The sequence below is a fragment of the Emys orbicularis genome, chromosome 1 (genome assembly GCF_028017835.1).
Source record: "Emys orbicularis isolate rEmyOrb1 chromosome 1, rEmyOrb1.hap1, whole genome shotgun sequence".
Taxonomy (NCBI): Eukaryota; Metazoa; Chordata; order Testudines; family Emydidae; genus Emys; species Emys orbicularis.
The window spans coordinates 126,545,014-126,563,626 of NC_088683.1; the positions used below are offsets into that span (position 1 = coordinate 126,545,014).

The 18,613-nt window shown below is 39.2% G+C and overlaps 1 protein-coding gene across 1 annotated transcript in view; it reads left to right on the forward strand.

The window, feature by feature from the left end:
- C2CD5 (C2 calcium dependent domain containing 5) overlaps window positions 1-18,613 on the forward strand; it is a 112,803-nt gene that overhangs the window by 63,420 nt on the left and 30,770 nt on the right. The window contains exons 13-17 of the mRNA XM_065397787.1: window positions 2,961-3,075; window positions 7,375-7,563; window positions 9,456-9,647; window positions 14,883-15,069; window positions 18,073-18,237. Coding sequence (XP_065253859.1) covers window positions 2,961-3,075; window positions 7,375-7,563; window positions 9,456-9,647; window positions 14,883-15,069; window positions 18,073-18,237 — 848 coding nt within the window. The remainder of the gene's footprint in view (window positions 1-2,960; window positions 3,076-7,374; window positions 7,564-9,455; window positions 9,648-14,882; window positions 15,070-18,072; window positions 18,238-18,613) is intronic.

An 18,613-nucleotide genomic window follows, 5' to 3' on the forward strand; every position in this document is an offset into this window, starting at 1 on the left:
CAAATGTTTCTCTTGCAAAGTCATAATGTATTGGAGGACTGTTTCATCAAATGAGTCTAGCTAGATACCTGTTGCCCACTCTAACTGATCAGGAAGTATAGTGAGTAGCTAATGTAAGTGCTTTAGTTGCACTGGGCTTTTGACTTGTTATAAACTACAAAATTACTAAACTTAGTTATGTAATAGACATACACATTAATAATTGAATTACTTGTCTTGATTGGGTTTAGGTAGAGGGGTCCCTCCTGAGATTTTTACTACTTTTGGCACTTGCATCACTGTGAATATCCCTCAAGCCAGAGAGAGTTAGGGATGGCACCCTTCAGAATGTGTTTGTTGCTTTTTCTTCTACATCTGCCTCCCATTTGGCTGGCATTTGTAGCACTTTCCCTAGAGTTTGAAAGGACTACCTCTCTAGTGTTCCCAGCTTCAGACAGGTGAAAAGCATGGGACCTCATTGAGGGTTTGAGTGCAATTCCTCAGTGTGGGCCAGATTTTCTGTGTTCAAACTTGCAGTCAAAATAGCTTTAAATAATGACATAACATTCCCACTAGTGAGAGCATAAAAAGCTTACATTGATGTCACTGAAAGTGTATAACCAGTGTATTCACTTCTATGATTCTAAAGATAAATACACTAAGAACAGTATGTCGGTTTTTATTAGTAAACACAATGGAACCTGCTCATAGTAAACTAGGTGTAATGAAACTTGGTATATCATTGTCAGTGAAAGTAACAAATTCCTTCAGCATGTAAATTGCAGTTCTGACTGTAGTTAATTCCGATGAAGAGTGAAATTTGTGTGTGTGTATAATATATATTTATTTTACACACACACACACATTTACTTACTCTCTCTCTCTCTCTCTCTCTCTTTTCACTATAAGATTTTCCTGTATTTAATTTTTTGCTGTTTAACATTTTTCTTTCCTCTGAGGAAGGCTGCAGAGTTGTTACTATGCTATGGGTGCAGGTGTTAAAAGTCAGGAATAATTGGAGAGCATGATACAAGCCTCAGCAAAATATACAGTATTTTCCCCCCAGAAATATCCTTTGAAGCTTTTGTTATAGAAGAAATAAGTGTTAGTTTCTATTTTAGATCTGCAAAAGTCCGATTCTAAAACAAAAGCTGAAGTGTATTTTAAAATGAATACGTTTTGTACAATAACAGGTTTCAGAGTAGCAGCCGTGTTAGTCTGTATCCGCAAAAAGAACAGGACTCACTTGTGGCACCTTAGAGACTAACTAAATTTGTTAGTCTCTAAGGTGCCACAAGTACTCCTGTTCTTTTTGCACAATAGTATTTTGGACCTAATTCACAAATTTCCAAACAGCTGCCTTTTTAACTTTGTGCATTTATGTTGAATCTCAGTCCAATCATGGGCCTAATATGTGATGTATGGGTATTGCATACCATATATACAAAGATTCACCGTGCTGCACTTGTAGTAGAGCATTTACCTGGCCAGATCCCAGTATGGCTCAGATTTTGGAACTGGTATTTTGGGCCCTAATCCTGCAAAGAAATCTGTATAGGCAGGTGCTTGTGCCTGTGCAAAGTTTCATTGACTTCAGTGGGACTCTGTAATCATAAGGGTCCACGTAGGCAGATTCCTATGCAGCATCTGTGTATTTAGTGATTTATTAATCATATTTTGTTTATCAAAAATTTAAATCATTTCTAGTTATAGGTGCTGCAGACATAGCAATGCGCTCTTGAAAGAACCGGGACCAATCTTGCAGAACCTCCATCAGAACTCCTATTGATTCCACATGTAGAGGGTTTGCAGGATTAGAGTCTTTGTTTAAAAAGTAATTATTTTGCTGTTTAAAGTAAGTGAATGTTACTCAAAAGCTTTTTGGTAACATTTATTACTGCATTTGATTGTCTAATGTAAGAAGTATTCAGGAAGTGTAGTTGGTAATTTTTTTAAATTCTTTGACCTTACCGTATAGATCAGGGGTAGGCAACCTATGACTTGCGTGCCAAAGGCAGCACACGAGCTGATTTTCAGTGGCACTCACACTGCCCGGGTCCTGGCCACCGGTCTGGGGGGCTCTGCATTTTAATTTAATTTTAAATGAAGCTTCTTAAACATTTTAAAAACCTTATTTACTTTACATACAACAATAGTTTAGTTATATATTATAGACTTATAGAACGAGACCTTCTAAAAATGTTAAAATGTATTACTGGCACGCAAAACCTTAAATTAGAGTGAATAAATGAAGACTCGGCACATCACTTCTGAAAGGTTGCCCGACCCCGGTATAGATTATAAAATTAATCTGGTTAATAACATCTGGATTCTAAATAAATAGTTTTTGAGAAATAAAAGTTTTAAACATACCCACTTTCCTTAGCACAGAGATACTGAAAATGCAGATGAGATGTGGACTCCAAATCTTTGTGTTGGCCTGTGACATACTCTTTAATATGGAGATGTGTTCAAAAGAGATAAATCTGCTTGCAGCAAGATAAAATACAATAATTTGTTTTCACAACCTGCAGCTCTGTATTAAAGATGAGGGTACCTAAAATCTACATCACTTTATGCAAATTACATGCAGCCCTCAGGCTTTTGGCAAGTTAACAATGTGACCTTCGAGTGGGTAAAATTTGGAGCAGAGGCTACAACATTTTGGTTTCTGCTGCTGCAGGGACAGCAAAAGAACACAGCTAATATAACAAATCCTATTTTTACTGGTGAGAAACAAGGAAATAAATGAAACACAGCCATGTTTGCTTTTGTTCAATAAACAACATAAAGAAGAAATATTGTTTGCTAATTGGGAAAAGGACAAAATAAGTAGGGGGAAAAATTCAAGGTTGCAAGTCTATTACAACAAATTTAAGAATTTAAAAACAGCATTTAATAGACAGTTTAAAGTTTAATCACATACTATTTTAAATTGATGTGCTGCAGAATAGTGAACTGATTTATACTTTGTCTTTCAGATGAACCAGAGACACGAGATGCGTGGTGGGCAGAAATCAGACAAGAGATAAAATCCCATGCCAAGGCATTGGGTTGTCATGCTGTAGTGGGCTACAGTGAATCAACTAGCATTTGGTAAATCATGATGATTTGATTTTCTAAATGCCATAGAAAATAATTCTGTACCATCTTCTAAGGATTAAAAATGGGGATAGAGAGCGCAAGACAGATGTTGATAGTGTGTAGCATACCAGCTTTGAAGGGTTTACTAAAACATCTTTCATCTTAAGTTTCAAACTGGGGATAAACAGCTGTGTCTTCACATGTTTTTCAGAATTAATTCTGTAGCCATTGTCATAACTATTCCTTAGCATGCTGCTGCTAGTCTTTAATCTACGTATTTGCTTTTGACAGTTAACATTAACTTGTCTAATTCTCAAGTTCACTAAACTTTATCTGCCAGAATGCCTGGACATTTTACTTAAATATGTTTTATAGTTACACTTTATTGTCAAGGAATGATTGATAGTTCAGAAGTAAAACAGACACTTTTAAGGCATGGAAGCAGGGGGTCCTTCTCTAGGGATTGATCGTAAATTGAGCCAGATAATCTTGCCTCCCAGAGCTGGAGTACTGCAGGCTGAGTGTTCCTGTCCTGAATCTCTCTTTGGGACGTACTGACCATGATTTTTCTCCTCCAGTACCACACGGAGAAAATAATGTGTATAGCCTTTTGGGCTAAAATTTGAGGGATTGCATTTTTCCACTCCTGTGATACAGTAGCAGCACTTTCCTGGACAAAGACATTAAACTGGTCATAGTAGTGTCTTCATTCCACAAGTCTAACATGTTCCCCCAAATGGCAAAGACAGGTGGGCCTCTCAGACATTGAGCCATAGGGAGAAGTTAGGTTCAACTGTTATGGCTCCAATAGCTATGCTAGGCTGTCTCCATCCATCTGGAATTCAAGGGACACAGAAACAGAGTAGCCCTATTTATTTGAAAATATAACAACATATAGCCATCTCAGCTAGAAGCCAGAACTGCACTGACCTATCCCACACTTTGAAGGGTAAGAATATCTCACCTACCTTCTGTATTTGTGATTTATCACAACCTTGGGGAGAACAATATGGAATCCTTGTATCTACTTCCAGGCTGTCTAGTCCACAGAAGGTCACATCTACAGCTCCAGAAAGCAACCCTGAACAGAAATCCTGCTATCAGCCAAATACTAGGATATTCAAGTGGAATCCGTTACAGAGATCAAGTAGAAGAGACTCACTTTCTCCCAAGGAAAATCAGAAAGAGCTGATGATTGGCATCACCTTCATAATACCACAGAAGGAAAATTACCAGATACATGTGAGCTTGATGGGCTGAGAGGTCTACATAGGTTACATAAAAGCAGCAAAGAGTCCTGTGGCACCTTATAGACTAACAGACGTATAGGAGCATGAGCTTTCGTGGGTGAATACACACTTCTTCGGATGCATGTAGTGGAAATTTCCACTACATGCATCCGAAGAAGTGGGTATTCACCCACGAAAGCTCATGCTCCTATACGTCTGTTAGTCTATAAGGTGCCACAGGACTCTTTGCTGCTTTTACAGATCCAGACTAACACGGCTACCCCTTTGATAGGTTACATAGACATTCAAGCACCAGGGACTCCCTTGTCCGGCTCAGTTTCAGGTGGTCTTCCTAGTCCAAGACAAACATATTAGTAATTCCACACATTGTTAAAGCAGTATCATTGGGCAGGCAGGAAAGGAATAGGAGCAAAGCACCCATGGAGATGGCTCAAGTGTTATTCAGTATGGCAGAACCAAACATCTAAATAAAAGTACATTTGAAAGGGATCCTAAATGTAAGAGCTAAGTGACAAAACTAAAACAAGGAAGAATAGAGTCTCGAAGTGGAGGTTTTCAATTGGATAACTAGGAACTTGGGATGACTAGAATTGAAACTTTCACCTCCTCAGAACATCAGGGTCTGAATTTTCACTTCAGTTCAATTACTAGGTCAGAGAATAAAGATATTTGACAAGAATTTTTCAATGCTAGACTAAGTTTGAACATCTTTATTAAAAGTTGCACGGAAAAGAGCACTTTTAGATGAGAACTTGTGCTGAGGTTTTTTCTTTTCCCCCCCCAACTCAAGTAAACACCACAGTTCTACTGTTAGTTGTTGTTGTTTTTTTTGTTTTTTTTAAAGCCTGAATATGGACCCAAGCCCCAGTAATATCAAAATATTTGTGATGTTTTGACATCCTTTTTGGCTTAAGGTTTTGAAGGTTGCTTCAGTGCTTCTGTAGCCTGCCTATTCATCTATGTCTAATGTGGAGTTGCAGCATTGTTTGACAAACTCTTCTCAATGGTCTATTTGAACTATCTTTCTATGTTTTGGCTCTTAAGTTGACCTTCCAAATAGCTTTTGCCTCAGCTATGATGATCTTGGAACTAAGTATCCCCTCCACAGAGGAACTATATCAGGGGTGGGCAACCGATGGCACACGAGCTGATTTTGAGTGGCACTCTCACTGCCCGGGTCCTGGCCACCGGTCCAGGGGGCTCTGCATTTTAATTTAATTTTAAGTGAAGCTTCTTAAACATTTTAAAAACCTTATTTACTTTACATACAACAATAGTTTAGTTATATATTATAGACCTATAGAAAGAGACCTTCTAAAAACGTTAAAATGTATTACTAGCACGCAAAACCTTAAATTAGAGTGAATAAATGAAGACTTGGCACACCACTTCTGAAAGGTTGCTGACACCTGAACTATATTTTATCTTTATAAGGATAAAGTTGTCCTTAGATTTTCCTGCTGGTGATGCACAGATCTCAAGAAGTAATCCTACCATCCATTTGATCCCATCCTAGTCACCCGAAGGAATAAGCAATGTTAAGATTTTGCCCTTAAAGAACAAAACCAGATGGAAAATCAGGCTCTATTTGCAGTGACAATGGCAAGCTGCAAAAGGAAGAAGGCATCCAAAGAGCACCTTCACAAGATGGGTAACAGGATGCATCGCTGCAGTATATAAGATGAGCAGACATGGACAATCTGAAAGCATCATGGCAGTTTCCACCAGGTCCATGGTATGCTAAGGGGACTAGTGTGCTGGCTGAAGAAATGAACATCTTTAACTTTCACAAGTTTTCCTTTTCTTCAAATTCAGCCTTTGGAAGCAAAGTTCTCTATGCTGTGGTAAAGTAGGGCTTGTAGTGAAAATGAAAATCTGTTCATCTTGATTAGTCTTCCGATAAATAATGTGAGTAGTTCAGTTCCCTTATATTTTCTTTGTTAATACTTAATTTTGTTTTAGGATGGGACAGGAACATACTATTTATTTATAAATTCATAAATTTATTCATAAATTCATAAATCAGTTAATAGTATATTTTACACTTTGAATTGTTGGTAGGACTTTGAGTTGACATTACTTCACTGATGGTGGAAGAATTAAATAGGGGTCCCCTGCTGATTTTCATTTCAACCTGATTCCATGCCTTAAACAGGAAGGACTTGAGTATTTACAGTATTGGCCTGCCAGACATGCTGTATCTGTGGGGGAAAGGGGGGGGGTCAGGAGGAGGAAATACAGGTAAATAAAATAAATTAGGAAGAGTTACAGGTAAATAAGACAGATTTCTCAGTCTAAGAAAGGATGAAGGGTATCTTTTTGTTTTTCAGCATAATGTGTTTGATTTAGTGTTTACCCTTATAGGCTTGGTTCACTGTCTAACATTTGTAAAATTGTACAGACAATAAATGTTGTGTGGTCTTTGATAACTGTTTAACTTTTAAACCAATAATAGAGTATATTACTTAGATGTAACACACTAGTTGCTGTTCATACTTTAAAATTTTACTTATTTTTTGCTTTTGTCCCCTGAGTTACCAAGAAGCAACTTGTCAGTATTGCTTTGTAACTTCATTTTGACAATGAGTGATATCAGGTGATGGGGTTTTCAGCTTCCACACTTAACTTTGGTAAACAGCTACACCTTGTCTGCAACATTCCCAGGCACTCTAATCTGTAGAATCCAAAAGCTTTCTTAAATCTGTATTTCCTGGGTAATCTAGTGGGCTGAGAACAGAAGTGGAAACCAGGAATTCCTGTTTTCAAATTCCACCTCCTAAGTTGATTTTCTCTTTGTAGCTTTGGGCATGTCTCTTTAATCTATCTGCATCCATTTCTCTCCATTTAAAATGGGCATAATACCTCACAAGACTATTTGTGTGGATTAATTGGTTAATCTGCTAGGTATTGTTATTACTGGTACCATGATTCCACAAGGGTTAACGGTTACATTTAATTCACTGTGGCTTTTGAACAAGCTTTTTAAATGTATGGCTTTAAAAAAAGGATATTTAACACCATATCAGAAATTCACTTCTTTGTAATTCTTTTCTTTTTATAGTGAAGAGGTCTGTATTTTGTCCGCGTCTGGCACAGCAGCTGTACTGAACCCTAGGTTTCTCCAGGATGGCACCATGGAAGGCTGTTTGGAACAAAGGTTGTCATGGCAGCCTGGCTTCTTTTCCATAGGGTCAGAGAAGGGAGAGGTTGATTTTTTTCCTCAGAACCAAGATAGTTCTTCTCTATTAGGGTAGGTTACAGTGTTACAGTGCAGGATGCGGGACCAACCACTTTACTGATTTTCACTAACAACAACAACAGAAGTAATGGAACTCTGCACCAAATTAGATTTTCTGTTTTTATTTCTAACAGTCTGAATAAGGTAACATGTTTGACTACTAACCACAGAATTATAACTCAGTCTTTTTCTTTGCCACTCTTCACGTATCTTTCTTACCTTTGTAGCACACTACAAAAAAGTGACAGTTATATGATAATTTGTATAAGCCAAATCTTGGTTTGGCTATAGTATGTGGACCATTGTCTTTGTTATGTTCAATGGCTGTATAGAAAATAAAATACCTTTGAGTGTAAAACAAAAGTGAATAAGACAAGCATTTAAAAATGAATGTTTAAACTGAAGATTATAAACAAAATCATAAAGGTTGATGGAAAAGAAAAAAAATGAATTGGCCAACTAACACAAATTGTTGGCTGTTTGACCTCTGTTTTTTGTTTGCTTTGGTTTTTTTTTAGAGAGAGAGAGAGGGGCTTGCAAAATAATTATTTGAGGGCAGTCAAGATATACAAACTATTGCATGTCAATAGGACTTTTTCAGTATCTTCACTGGAATAATAGTCATATATCCTTAGGGATTAGTACAGTCCAAAATATACAGTGTATCATAGTGAAGTGATACAATTTTATCTCAATATTTAGCTTTTTCTTTTTTCATTTCATTAGGAAGAGACTGAGTATTATCTTTCCCTGCAAATACTACTTGTTGATCAGTTCTTTGAAACTGCAGTTTTAACCCCTTTAAACAAACAAACAAACAAACCTTTCCTTTTCTTTTTTTCTGTCCCAACAGAACATTTAATACACTTGTTCAACCTCTCCTTCCCCTACTGACATCTAAAGAAATGTCAAGTTTTTAATGTTAAAACAAAATAAAAATTCAGTTTTTGATCATAATATATTTTATAAGCTTGCTGAATGTGTTGTTTAAAGGGAGAATCACATTTATTTTCAGTAATAAAAGCTGACTGATAATAAAGCAACCAAATGTGAAATATGTACAGAAAGTCTGTCTCATTTTCAAAAATGACTTAGGCTCCTTAGTGCCCAAATCTCTTTTAAAGTCAATGGGACTTAGGTTCCTAAGTCACTTAAGTTATTTTGAAAATTTTACTCAGAGTTCTTTGAGAAGAAAAATTACTGTGCAGGACAACATTTTACAATGAGGCTCTTACATAGTATGTTACAAAATCGTAATTTGTTCAGACTATATTGTTTATAGTCTTCCATGTGTTTTTGCAACAATTCTGCCTAGATATTTTTTTTTCAGTTAAGTGAATAGTGAGTTTTTCTTAATACAGTAGCTTGGGAAATTCTCTATGGGTCTTTCCCTTTTTAATGACTATCTGTATTATACTGTTCTCCAGTAGGATGACTGGCATGTTTAATTTCTGCTGCTTAATTTTGTAAAGGTTATTCAAACATAGTCCATGTAAGAGATTTGATATGTATTTACCCAGCAGAGTCCTTTGTAAAGGTGTGATATTCCACAGACTACACCCAGCTAGCAAGAATTAGATCTTAAAACTATTGCAATAATATCTTAGGCTAATATAACCACTGGCCATTTTATGCTGTCGTTTTTTGATCCCTGGATAACTGGTAAGCTGCACAGATACTATATGTATCATTTTAGAGAATAGCTTGTGACCTAATTCTGCTCTGTTACATTGGTGCAATCCTATTAACCTGTTGCACAGATGTAGTAGAACAGAATTTGACTCCATATGTGTGGCTTATGTAGTTGTATGTATAGGCCAATTTTATACGCACATGCACATTGTATTTCGTGTTAAGATGATGCACAGATGTTTTAAATATACTTTTCCTAAATGTACTTTTAGGATAGAAGAAACTTCACCTCCAGGTTGTGGATTTTGCCACATACCATATGATGAACTGAACATGCCATTCCCTGCTCATCTCACATACTGTTACAACTGCAGAAAACAAAAGGTTCCTGATGTTCTTTTCACAACAATAGATCTGCCTGCAGAGGCAATGGTTATTGGGAAGGGATGTCTTATTCAAGCCAGGTATCTGTCAAAATATTTATTTTCTTACTACTGTGCTGGAGAACATTAGAAATTTTCCTGTTACTGTAGTTCAACAAAAGAGCAGATTTTATATTTTATGTTCAATTATGTGTAGTAACTGGCAGCTAAATGTTTATTTCCTATTGTGATGTCATTAACTTTAGTTTTGTGCTTTTTATTTATACTAGTCTGTAGTACAGGGGTGCTGGAATAATTTGCATAGTGGGGATGCTGAGAGCCATTGAATCAAACTGTAAATTCTATATATGATGGAAACCACTTCAAGCCAGGGGGTGTTGCCACATCCCCAGTACCCCTAGTTCCAACACCTATGCTGTAATCCTATTAAATTTATTGTATTCAGCCCACATGGCTATGGAGAGCAAAGACTTGCAAGCAGGGCCGCCGAGAGCGGGTTCGGGCCCCGGTGAAAAAAAAATTTCAGGCCCCCCAGCAAGGGCGGATCGGCTAAACAGGGCCGACGAGAGTGGGGGGGGAAGCCGGGCCCCCTTCCGGACCGCTGGGCCCCAGTAATTTGTATCGGCTTCCCCCCTCCTCTTGTCGGCCCTGCTTGCAAGTACAGAAGAAGGTTGCACATGCTACATATGCTCAAGTTAAAATAATTCAAAATACTGAACCAGGCTGGCCGTACTCGGTGGTTGTGGTTGCAGTATCCATGTTCCCACTTGTAAGGAGTCTCCACTCTCGCCACTTCAGCCATCCTCGAGAAGGCATTCTGAACAACTTTTGGAGGATGCACCCCTTAGTCCGACTTAGATGCTTCTGCCAGAACTGGAGCACTTCCTCTCATCATCGCTGGAAACCGTGGTTCTTTGATTTCCTCCTTGCTCCCAGATGACTACCGTCAATTCCAAGAACTGTTATGTAGGGTGGCTGATGCCCTCCATATTCCACTGGAGGAAGTGCAAGACAAGCCTCACCAATTCCTTGAGATGTTACTGCCTCTGCACCAGCCAGAGTGGCCCTACCAATCAATTCTTCAACCGGCCCGGACTGTCTGGCACACTCCAGCTACCTGCACACCCACCCCCAAAGAGGTAGAGAAAAGGTACACCTCTACCCTGATATAACGCGACCCGATATAACACGAATTCGGATACAACGCGGTAAAGCAGCGCTCCAGGGGGGCAGGGCTGCGCACTCAGGTGGATCAAAGCAAGTTTGATATAATGCGGTTTCACCTATAACGCGGTAAGATTTTTTGGCTCCCGAGGACAGCGTTATATCGGGGTAGAGGTGTAGTATGTACCTCCAGTGGGGCCTGAGTTTTTTTTTCTGTCACCTGCCACCCAATTCTCTCATCTTTCAGGCAGCAATGGAGTGGGCCCATCAGCAACACTCACGTTCCACCCCAGTGGATAAAGAGGGCAAATGCCTGGACCTTGGGGGTCACAAGGTTTTCTTCTCTGCCAGTTTCGCATTTCAAATTACCTGGCTCTATTTGCAAACTACGACTTCCTTATCTATAGCAAAATGGCATACTTCACAGACAAACTGCCCCAGCGGATCAAGCCCGATTCCAGGCTATCCTGGATGAGAGGAAGCTGGTTGCGAGGACAACACTGCAGGCTGTGGTGGACGCGTCAGACACTTCTTTAGGCATGATGGCTACAGGGATCATCATGCAAAGGGAATTATGGCTGCATTTGTCAGGTTTCCTGAGGGAAGTCCAGACCACCATAGAGGACCTCCCTTTCGATGAGTCTCATCTCTTCAACCAGAAGACTGATGATTCCCTTCATTCCCTCAAGGATTCCAGAGCCACTGTGCAATCACTGGGTTTCTACACACTGGCACCCAAGTGCAAGTTCTACCTGACTCTAAAGCAGCAATTTAGAGTTTCCCAATTATTCCTCTAGTGGCCCTATGAGCTTCCTTGCAAACAGCAGAAAACCCAGTGACCCCGTCCCTCAGGTTCATCATCACAACCTTCTGCATCTCATACCCAGTCTTCCCAGAAGTGCTATTTATGAGTGCAATTAGAGAGCCGCCAACCACCCTGCCTCATGCCGTGCACCCGACTCACTCCCTTTGGGGGGTGCCTATCACTCTTTTTACCACCTTGGAGTGCAATAACGGACAAGTGGATCCTGGATGTCATTCGATATGGCTATATGATCGAATTCAAAATGCTACCTCATCCTTATCCCTCGCCCGGGCCTAACTTCAGGGACCACTCTCACGACCGTATCCTCACCCTAGAGGTAGACTCCCTGCTGCAAAGGCGAGTGATAGAACCTGTTCCCATGACACCACCACCGTCTATTACATCAACAGACAAGGGGGCACAAGGTTGCCTGTGCTTTGTGCAGAAGCAATTCACCTTTGGGACTGGCTTTGCCCACAAGATCCTGTTACCAGCGGCATACCTTCCTGGGACTCCGCAGAAAGTTTGTGACTGACCACGAATGGGAGCTCCACGACACTGGTCGCTAGCATTTTCGACTGCTGGGAGACTCCAGCCAGGGACCTCTTTGCCTCCTGTGCCAACAGCAAATGCACCCTGTGCTGCTCTGGGGGACTTGGTGCCCTTTCCCACGGTGACGCACTAGTCCTTTGCTGGTCAGATAGCTCAATTACACCTTTCCTCCCTGCCGCTCCTGCCATGAGTCCTACACAAGATCAGATGGAAAAGAGCAACGGTCATTCTGATTGCCCCATTCTGGCCTTACCAGTTCTGGTTTTCCCTTGTTCTCAGCATGTCAGCATGCTCCCCACTTCTGCTGCCACCTTTCCCAAAACTCCTCATGCAACAAGGTGGATGGATCGGGCATCCCGATTCCCAGACTCTTCACCTCAGAGCCTGTTTTTTGGATGAGCACCTTCATTAGAGCAGGAGTGTTCATCAGCAGTACAAGACTCTTCTCAAATAACGGAGAGGAGTCCAGAAGGTGATCCTATAGGGCCAAATGGAAGTGTTTCACCTCCTGGGCTCAGTGGAAGGGTCTAGCCCCTGAGGATGTAGATATTCCTCCTCTTTTGGACTATATCCTCTCCCTAAAGACATCTGGCTTTGCTCTCAACTCCATCAGGGTGCACATGGCTGCTGTCAGTACCTTCCACCCCCCTGCTCGAAGGACATTCCTTTACTCACTCCCTTGACTATCAGGATTTTGGAAGGGCTTCCTATGAACCTATCCTTCTGTTCAGCCCATTGCTCCCCAATGGGACCTCAACTTTGTCCTCACAATGTTAACGAAGTCACCCTTTGAGCCTCTGGCCTCATGCTCTCTCTCTCTTCTCCCCATGAAGATTGCCTTTCTAGTAGCTATTACTTCTGCAAGATAGTGAGTCCCGCCTCACCCTTTGTCACCTCAGATGAAACTATGAGGTGGAGCTAGGGTGCATATGTGGACCAACAGACACTACCTTTTTAAAAATCTCTGGCTCCAGACACGTGTCAAATGCATATAATCCTCAGTGAAATACAGATAGGGACCACACATCTTGAAGAACTTCCAGTTATAGGTAAGTAATTTCTTCACTGACAGAGCCCTGCATACTGAATTGTCCTTAGTGAGAGAGAAATCAAAGAAACTTTTTGATATGTTGGAAGTCCGCAAGAAAGGGAAGACTGTTCTCATAAATTTCAAAGGACATGCAGAGGTAGTAAAGAATGCTGGGTGTCACCTTCTTCAGTATTTGCTGTGACAAAGTGAGCCTGAATACTTTTATTAAGGTAACAGAGGGGTAGCCGTGTTAGTCTGGATCTGTAAAAAGCAACAAAGAGTCCTGTGGCACCTTATAGATTAACAGACGTATTGGAGCATAAGCTTTCGTGGTTGAATACCCACTTTGTCAGACGCATGTGACGCATGTGACCTTTATTAAGGTGCGACTGTACAGTTAGTGGGAATTATAACATTTCTTTAACCACTCTGGATTGGCATCTCTGGTCACCTCAGCAATGTTAGTTATGATTTCAGAGCTCAGCAAAGAAGTATCTCAGAATTAGTTGCTTTTCAGATTCAAAACCAACTTCCAGTATAAAATATTTGTATAATGTAGTCAAACTTCATCTCAAAAACAACAAGGAGTCTGGTGGCACCTTAAAGACTAACAGATTTATTTGGGCATAAGCTTTCGTGAGTAAAAACCTCACTTCTTCGAAAGCTTATGCCCAAATAAATCTGTTAGTCTTTAAGGTGCCACCAGACTCCTTGTTGTTTTTGTAGATACAGACTAACACGGCTACCCCCTGATACTAAACTTCATCTCAGTGTATTTTGAACTTACCATGTTAGCACTTCTCCAGTTACATAGTTATATTAGGTGTTGGTACAATATTTTTAAAGTGGAGTTATAACTGTGTTGGTCCCAGGATATGAGGGAGACAACGTGGGTGAGGTAATATCTTTTATTGGACTAACTTCTGTTGTGAAAAAGACACGCATTTTAGCTACGTAGAGCTCTTCTTCAGGTCTGAAGAAAGAAGCTTGTCTCTTTCATCAACAGAAGTTGGTCCAATAAAAGATATTGCTTCACTCACCTTACCTCTCCAATAATTTTAAAGGCATAGTGCAGTGGTTTTCTGTGATCCACAGAACCCTCAGGTTCTTCAGACTATGTCTAAGGGGTGTGGGAAAGGTTGTTGTTACCATAGAACAATGGTTTACGCCTGTGGTTGGGTCCACAGACTAAGTTTAAGATTTTCAAAGGGGTCCTCACTGCCATTTGAAATTTTTTAGGAGTCTGCAAATTAAAAAAGGTTGAAAAACACTGGCATAGTGAGTGAAGCATATTCCTTGCTTTCTGAGTACGTTTTTATGTATGTTTTGATTACTAGAAGTAAACATGATTTCATAAAAAGAATTGACAAGTCATGCTTTCCAGTTTTTATAATCTGTTTTAATAAGGGATGTTTCTTAATATTATTTAAAATACGTGTATTATTCTGCTTTATAAGTTACTTTTGTTCAAGGTTTCCAGTTTTCAGTTTAAACAGGTATTTTCCTATTAAAGTATGACTGAAATTAAGGGTAAAGATGTACAGCAAATATTTGTTAAAAGTCAAAAAGGGTTAATTTGATGTTGTGCTCACTTGGTATTTTTAAAAAAATAGAATTAAATTCCAGAAAATAACTTTGAATGTTTTGTCAAATATAAAAAGCCTGCACATTTCCTTTTGATCGCTTACAGAGTTTATCAGTGGTTAAAAGTGCTTACATGCGTAAGACAGTCTAATTCTACGTATGTGACGATTTCCATCAACAGGTTATGTCGCCTGAAAAAGAAAGCTCAAGCTGAAGCAAATGCAACATCCATCAGTAATCTGTTGCCATTTATGGAATATGAAGTACACACCCAGCTAATGAATAAACTTAAATTGAAAGGAATGAATGCTCTGTTCGGTCTGAGGATTCAGATTACAGTGGGTGAAAATATGCTGATGGGCTTGGCAGTAAGTGTTGCTTTGAATGCATAAATTAGAATTCCTCATTCTATTATATTCTGTTCTTCTAATTTCACAAAACCATTTGTGCCAGTTTTGTATGATGGTGGAATTCTGGACAAATGGAGATATTTAAAAATTATAGTTTTATTAACAAATGAGATGGTGGAAAGGAAGGATACCGCCACCTTTTTGTTGACAGATCAGAATAGACTTGCCTTGAATACCAGACACAATAGGTTGGACTCTCTTGAAACTGAATTAGTAGATGAAAGTATCATAAGTACAGGAGGCTTCCCCCAAAATATGCTGTAGAAAAATCATAAATTCCTTTAATGGTTACTGTTGAGATCTGTTTTGACTCCTTAAACTGCATTCATGTTCATGGTAGATGGGATTTGCCCTCACTGAGTATTTGTAAGTCTTTGGTTATCATCTAGTAAAAAAGAGGAACCCCCAACACTCCAGCCTTTGCTTGTAATATTGATGGCCTCTAATGCCTCTATTACTTTCCATCTAACTATTAATTCTAAAGGAGTTGCATTATGGTGTTGCATTAGCTTAACTCTACAAGGTACTCAACCCTTTCAACTGTTCTTATGATGTACTGTTTTTCATAGAATGAATTTGATGCTTCTTTCTGTTTAGTTTAAAATAAAATACAATTAAAAAAACCCCAAAAAACCACACCCCAAAATGAATTTTGGAGACCCTCTGTGCTGTCCAGACTCTTATTTTTGACTAATGTTTTATAAATATCCTCCGCACACACACACCTTATTGTATTTGTTTTTAATTCCATACCCTCCTTTTTTGAGGCTTTCTGATGGCAGAGAAGTAATGACCAGTAGGTTGAAAGTGTTCTAGGCCTAATTATAAAATGTTGCACCACTGGCATCTCTGCTCTGCCTGTGATGTGTGGGGTTGGGATAGCCAAGCTTAATTCTATCTCTGCCAAGACATCTCAGTGAATAGATGGGCCCTGAGTAGAGGCTATCAAGCTCTCTCCATCCTGACACTTCCAATGAGAAGTTGGCCCAGATGACCTCAGAGACCATGTTTTTGAATGTGTATGAGTCAGCCAACTCCATTGGATGCCAAGAGATGTCACCAACACTAGCCTTTTTAAGTACATATCTGCTGATAGAAGTCTCAAAGCTATCCAGGCCAGCAGTCGAAAACAAACAAGGATCAGAGGATTCAAGGTTGAACCTCAACTCAGGCCTCAACCTGTGCTTTGTGGGAGAGCCAAAAAGCTCTCTGAGCTGCTGCTAAGCACCAATGGAATTTTGCACCAACTCTGCCAAGAACAGTGATGCCTGATATGCTTATGTCTGATCTTGGATCAAGGTGTTTGGAACCAGTGAGAAGGTGGTGGTCTCCTTCCTTTCCACCATCTCACTTGTTAATAAAACTATAATTTTTAAATATCTCCATTTGTCCAGAATTCCACCATCATACAAAACTGGCACAAACGGTTTTGTGAAATTAGAAGAACATTTTATAAGGTTAGACATCACTGTTCTTGGCACGGTTGGTGCAAAATTCCATTAGTGCTTAGCAGCAGCTCACTGAATTGTATGGTCTCCCAGGAAGCACAGATTGAGGCCCGAGTTGAGGTTCAACCTTGACTCCTCTGATCCTTGTCTGTCTTCAACTGCTGGCCTGCCCTGTGTAAAGCTTCCATTAATTCTATGTCTGATGATAATGGCACTGATAAGTCACGTCACTGGGTCAAGAGTTTGTTAGGACCGACTGAACTCCCTGATGTTTTTGTTTCTCGGTCTTACTTCAACTGTTACGTAGATGTAGGCACTGAATCACACTAATGACACTGTAATGATTCTGAGTCTGAAGCCATTGTTGCTGTGAGCATGCCTTGGGCATTGGCAACGATACCATGTCCCAGTTGTCCTTGCCTTTGTATCTCACTTGTGTCAGCTTCAGTAACTTCAACGGTGTACATGCTAGTTTATTATACAAATACATCCAATACCCAGATCTGTTCAGCAGACTGAATGTATACTTGGGATAAAAGAGATAATGGTAAAATCATAGTAACTGATTTTACCTGTATGTATGTGGTACGAGTTGTCTCTTCAGATTAATTCCAAATCTCCATAGTAGTGAAGTGAGAACCTCATTTCCCTGTCCTCAGAAGTGAAAATGTGTATGGAGAAACATATTTTCCTTTCGTAGACCACTGTCTTGACAGATGTTCTTTGTCAGAAATTTGAATTTTGTTAAGAAAACAGTTGAAATAACTTAGTCCTGATGTGATTTCAGTCTTTTTTTATTAAGTTGGTTTATTTAAAGAGCCTGTAAGGCTCTGGTAAATATCTATCTGGCTTTCACACTGTAGAAATTCTTATGAAATAAGCCAGAAAACCTTCCATTTTCTGTTTCATTTGAATAATGAGCGAAAGAGATGCTTCAGTAATCTGACTAGTTCATATACTCATCTGTGACTGTAAAGACAAATTAAAGTCCTTGATACTGGGAAATTTTGATTTTCTAACTTGTTTAATCAAAATGAGTTAATAGTAAGGTCTACATCAGTGTAACGCCTATTGAAGTTGAGGATAAACTGAATAAATGAATATTTAGCACACTTATTGTTGTATTGATTACCGGTCACAAATTTTTGGACATGAAGCCTTTAGAAAAGAGTAGAGATTTCTATTCATATTTGAGATGAGCTCTTGAGTCAAGGAACAAGATTTTCCTTAAGGGAGTGTTCCCTCAGATGGGGAGAAAGATGTTACAAGGCGTATTGTTTTGAATCTACAAACAATAAAGATGGATTAATTTACCACAGTAGCAGTCCATGACATAAAGATACAAATTGTACTGGTGAATACATTAAAATCCTGGGCAGTATTGAAAACTATAAATATTTTAAACCAGTAGAAGTAAAATTAAACATTGAAAATAAAACTTTATAGGGCATATTTTGTTCTTGAACATCTTTGTTGTTTTCTTACTGACTTTTTTTATTTATTTTTTATAAAGTCTGCCACTGGTGTGTATCTGACAGCTTTACCGACCCCTGGTGGTATTCAGATTGCTGGGAAGACTCCAAATGATGGCGCCTATGAACAGCATGTTTCTCACATGCAAAAAAAAATAAATGATACAATAGCAAAAAACAAGGAGCTTTATGAGATTAACCCTCCTGTAAGTAAAATTTATACAACTCTCAAAAAGGAGAATTCCATGTCAAATGCAGTTCATACTAAACTAGTATGGTTACTGATCCATAACTGAAGAGGTTTGATTTGAGTGCATGGTTATTTATCAATATGAAAATCCCTGAGCTCTCTCTGAGGCAATCAGAGCAGAGATTTATATAATCACCTTATTCCAGATATGTAAATCTCTCTGCATTACACATCCTACATATTTTTTTTCAATAGACCAGAATCACTTCACCTTCCCCAGTAAATTGAGATGGTCTTCAGAAGATCCTTAGCAGATTTTTTGTTCTTAACTTTCCTCTTATAAGAACAGAAATAAGTAAATATGGTACATCTCATATAATCCTCAATGTATC